The 5,332-nt window shown below is 34.6% G+C and overlaps 1 protein-coding gene across 1 annotated transcript; it reads right to left on the reverse strand.

Moving 5' to 3' along the window:
• Nucleotides 1-2,526: 2,526 nt before the first annotated feature.
• On the reverse strand, nt 2,527-4,822 carry LOC116345587 (venom carboxylesterase-6-like; the record flags this gene model as incomplete). Its single annotated transcript, XM_031775031.1, has 9 exons — nt 4,717-4,822; nt 4,524-4,656; nt 4,163-4,450; nt 3,718-3,999; nt 3,533-3,633; nt 3,062-3,375; nt 2,909-3,004; nt 2,711-2,836; nt 2,527-2,639 (listed from the first exon to the last, which is right to left on the reverse strand). Coding segments are annotated over exons 1-9 (1,543 nt in total), but the record flags the coding sequence as incomplete, so codon positions are not given.
• Nucleotides 4,823-5,332: the final 510 nt, after the last annotated feature.

Here is a 5,332-nt window from a genome sequence, read left to right on the forward strand (position 1 = left end):
AAAATATAGGTCATTTTATGCATTTTCTTTTCACACATTTTCCATATTTCCGTACATTTCGCGGAAAATATTTACCATCAAATTCCATTTCACTTAATAATAATGATATTTAGATGGAACATATTTTCAGATGTGATAGTTCGTTAAAAAGCTAGCAAATCATAGCGCATTTATGTTGCTTTATGAGCAAAACCGATTTTAATTGCTACATCATGAATCATGTGGTTACAACTTGAGAATGGTATTCATTTCCGTGAAAAGTTTTTGTATAGAATGCACCTTTTTGCAGTCGCTACCAGGATGAAAATTAAACTCATCAACCTTTAGAACACATTTAAAACAATTATGAATTAAATTTTATATTATCCAAGAGGGGCGAAAACTAATGAAATAAATGTCTTGCGATACAAATTCTGCGCTTTTATTATGGAACGAAAAATTAATGAAAAAAATCAAAGAGAAAATAAGTACGTTTTGAAGGTTCCGGATTTTTGCATTCAATCAAATAAAATCACGTCATAAACATGATCAGCGATGTCGGTGGGTGTTGAATGAACTTTTGCTCAGATTACCTTAATTTAGTTTCAGAAGATAACCGAGAGAAAAAGAGAGAGATAGAAAATTATGGAGAGAAAGAGAAGCAGAGAGAGGGAGAGAAAAAAAGAGAGCATCAGAGAGAGAGAGATAGAAGGAGTGAAGGAGAGAGTCATAGAGAGAGAGAGAGAGAGAGAGAGAGAGAGAGAGAGAGAGAGAGAGAGGAAAAGAGAAGGAGAGGAAGAGATATAAGAAAGAAATAATGAGAAAAAGATGGTGTGAAAGAGAGCGAACGGAGAGAGAAAGACCCCGAAATCATGGAAATAAAAGTAGAATATTCTCCGTATATTGAGTTTCTCCATCACGAACCACCTTTGTTTTTCTGACCAAAAGCCATGACTTTTTTTGGTTCAAAAGGTGTTGTTACGCGGTTCAAACTGTGCCAGTTTCCTTTTAATAATTAATATTTCTCTCGTTGTAAAGAATCTTTTGTTCTTGCTTGTGATGTGGCTGTTTTTGACGGTTTTTCAGTCAACTTTTAAATCACTGTCAAATAGAAAGAGTGATTCTGTCACAATCATTCCTTTCACAAAGCCAGAAAGATGTATTTTGAACGTTGAAAATTCAAATAGTCAACCAGTTGAAAAGTGCAGCCATTGGCCAAAGGCTCCTATCCGTGGATTTCACATTGTTTAACTCATATTTCTAACTGGGTCACAGTCCAAAGATGATTTTTCTTTGTGAAATACACCCGCTTCGATCGTCAACAGATACGCCACTCACTACTTGATATTTGAGCTGAACGACAGACAAGGCATGCCGGTAAGCACTTGGTGCTCATCCTGTTCAGCATAAAATCGGGTATTCGTAGAAAAATCTTATTTCGGATCGAAATTAAACCTGCGTCTCGAATTGTTCAAGTGCACAAAGCATACCTAATTGGATTATTCATAATCCGATAAAATATTCCTGGCAAATGTCAGGAATGAATGCCATTTAGTAACAGAAGTAACAACTACGCTGTAAAGTAGTTTCTTAAATATTTTCTTCTCTACGAGCAAACTAGATGCTAACACAAAATTAGATGCTAACACAAAAGATGCTTTTAATTTTACTATCTTCGAGGTAGTTTTCCAATACCGCCGAACAACAATTTCAATTTGTGACGCATTAAATTGTCTCATCCAAATTTCTAGTGTTTGTCATGGTAACCGACCATAACTTGATTTCATTTAAATTAATTCACTGGCAAATGCATTCCATGGTGAACGATGATTTGTGTAAGATGGAACTTGAATCTGTTTGTGGAATACTGGAAACAATATTGCATTGTTCAATGAATTCGTATGAATTCAATTTAGACAAGTGCTGTTCAATGTAACATATAATAATACGAAAATGATTGAAAATAAGCTGATTTTACATTCTCATTGAAATTCACACAACAAAATACAAAATAATACATAAGCTTAAATTCTCCCAATTACGGCATTTTTGTTTGCACTTTCAAAACACACCAGTTCCATGGCTGAAATATGATCGCATGCTAGTAAATAAAACCATACCATTTTGGAGGTTTAATTTTATCTTACTGCATATATGATGTTTGAAGAATTTTCAATAAAAAACGACTTATAGCTGAATAAAACTATTCATACACGGTGTTTTATCGTTCAATTTTCAACTAAATCATGTGGTTTGACTCTTTTTAGCTCGAACCTGGGTGGGTAAAATACACAACATTTTCCAAATTGAATAAATATTTATTTATATTCCTGGAACTATCTACGTTTACTTTCCCTAACCGGGATTTTATTGTTCAATTTATCAATTTTCAATGTATCATGTGCCAATTTTCTTTCTTTTGAACTGTTTTTGTTTTGAACCTCTCGCACATCGTATGAAATTCGTCATGTTTTGGCAAATCACCGTATTTCATCAGCAATCGAATGGCTTCTTTTCGAAAATTGTTGACAAATCCAATCAAATTACCACTTGGTGATTGATCCACTTGCAATCCATCATTCGTCACATCAAGATAGTTTAATTGGCCCCACCCAACTTCCTTGACACCATGCACCGGATCATTGTTAATCGTTGGATTGCTAAAAAGTTTTTTGTTTAATTAAAATTACTTTTCAAGATTCGAAACCAAGTAGTTTTTCAAAGAACTGACCCATATTTTACAAAGTTGCCGAATAACTTTGTCATACGATCGATTGCCGTTAAACTGACGGAACTATTGATGTTGGTACTTTTAGTTGCCACTATGTATTTGTAGAGACTTTCGACGGAGTGACACCTTTTTAACAAGCGGAATTTTTTTTATTATTTTTTAGAATTGTCCACGAGTTAAATAAAAGTTATTAATTACATAAATATATAACAAAGGTCATCGGCGTGGGAAGCACCGGGTAGTGTAAGATTCATCCTTTGTTTGGCCATATTCAATGTTGAATCAACTGAAAAACTGAGATTATAATTATTGTGATTTCAATTAGCACTGAAAATTCACTGAAATAATTACCGCGAATAGTATATTGATGGTGCGCTTGAGAGAAATTGTTGAGTGCTTTTGTCCATGTAATAATTAAGAACGAAATCTGACTGCATATCGACGTACTTTAGAACCGTGTCGTATTCACCGGACACATTTTCAAAGTAGTAGTTTCTGACTTTGTTGAGTAGATTTTTAAGATATGGTTTGGAATTGAGCGGAATGTTTGCGATTGCGGCCAAATCGAACGCATAATGCGGCAAATGGATATCATCAAATGTGTCGATTGCATTCTGCACATTTTCATATTTTAAACTCTCTTCGGATTCGAATAAAAACATTTCCTGAAAATCGAAACAAACATTATATTAACCATTTTTTTAATGATTTCTTCGCTCTTTCCATGTCTTTGAATTTCAAACTTCGTTTAAAAAATTTTTGAAGAAAAAGAAAGAGAGAGAAGAAGAAAACATTTTTAAAGAAAATAAAAAGAGATCGAACCCGACTGGTGTGTGTGAAATAAATGCTCTTATTGTGAAAATGTCCATTTTGGAGAACTTTGTGTGGATCCATGGTGATTATGGGTCGAATATCGTTTTTATCTGAATTCAAAATAAAAATTACTCTCTTTTATCTCTTTGTACCGCCTTAATGACGGCTCGCTGATAATGGTTCACTGATCATACCTTCCATTTTCGGTCCCCAAACGGGGAAGTGCAATAAAGTTTCAAGCAAAAACGGTTGAAGTGTATAACTTAAAAGCTGTTGTGCTGGCATCGTCGTAACGAATTCAATCAATTCCGTGTCATTGGTAATTGTTTGTGTCAAATTCCGTGCGATTTCATAAAAAATGCACTTGTGATTGCCGGTTGGGTATGAATGAAGCATCACACCGCTTATGGAAATGACACTTTGAAAATATGTTCGAGATTCGTCGTTAAAAAGGTGTGTCAGTGCTGAAACAGCTCCTACAGCCGTAAACATGGAAAATTATGAGAAATTGAAGGGATTTTTTGAAAATTCCGGGAAGTGGACACGAAAAAATATGAATATTATGATCTAGGGCACTTGCTAAAAACCGTCTTCACTTTCCCGCGAAATAAAATTTTCTTCAAAAAAAAAACCTGGCACCTGCACTGTGTCCCATAATGGTGATTCGTGTATTATCGCCGCCAAAGTGTTCGATATTCTTGTGCACCCATTTAAACGCCAATTGTTGATCTTTCAATCCCATATTTCCTGAATACTCCCTCGTCCCAAGTGATAAAAACCCAAATGCTCCAACACGATGATTGAATGTAACAAGAATTACATTTTGTTCCATCAAAAATGTTGGACCGAACTCCTGTGCTGCGCCATACACAAAAGAACCACCATACACAAAAACCATCACTGCTAACTTTTCGGTATTTGTATTCGCTTTTGAAGAAAATAGCAAAACAAAAAAAAGGTTCAATCGATTTCGGTTTGAATATTTCAAGAAAGAGCCTACCTGGAGCGAAGATATTCAAATAGAGGCAATTTTCGCTGACATATAAATTTCGTGTTGAATCTTGCATGCATGCATTACCAAATTCGAATGCATCAATTGTTTTCGGTTTCCATGGATCTATCGGTTCGGGCGCCTAAAATTCGAAAATGAATTATTCAAAATTCAAATTTGATATTGTATTCAGCAGTGTTACTTTGAATCGAAGATTTCCAATGGGCGGCTTGGCGAATGGTATGCCTTTGAATTCGAAATATGGCACTTGTCTTATGAATGTTTTATGCATTTGACCTCTTATGTACCCATCTGCGATTTCGACGGTTTTGTATTGAATCGCATCAACAGCTTGAAAATATACGGCTGCGAACAAAATAAGCACGGGAGCACGAGAGGTTTTTTTATCATTCATTTTTGTGTAAAACTTTTTGTAAGCCGACAAAGAATTTATCAATTTTAAACGATTTGCAACCGAGAGACATTCGACACTTTTTTGTGGTTTTATTGGACACGACATGAATTTCAAATTACAATAGCCAACAACCCATTATCGACACTTCGAAATGTTGTCACGCAAACACGATTTTAATGCAAATTGAAATGTAATTAGTGAATGTTATGTTATTTAAATGAAATCAAACCGCATGGTTTGAACATAAGCGAGCAACTGACTTTATTAATTATTTGAGTTTTTGCTATTCGACAATAGTCATTATCGTTACATACACACATACTAAAATGTCATTAGAGAATTTACTAATGAAAACAATTGAATCAAGCGAATGTCTGGGCCACTTAATTATATGTGCTGATCT

The sequence above is a fragment of the Contarinia nasturtii genome, unplaced genomic scaffold (genome assembly GCF_009176525.2).
Source record: "Contarinia nasturtii isolate CC-2019 unplaced genomic scaffold, AAFC_CNas_1.1 Cnas_scaffold_1370, whole genome shotgun sequence".
NCBI classification, from domain to species: Eukaryota; Metazoa; Arthropoda; class Insecta; order Diptera; family Cecidomyiidae; genus Contarinia; species Contarinia nasturtii.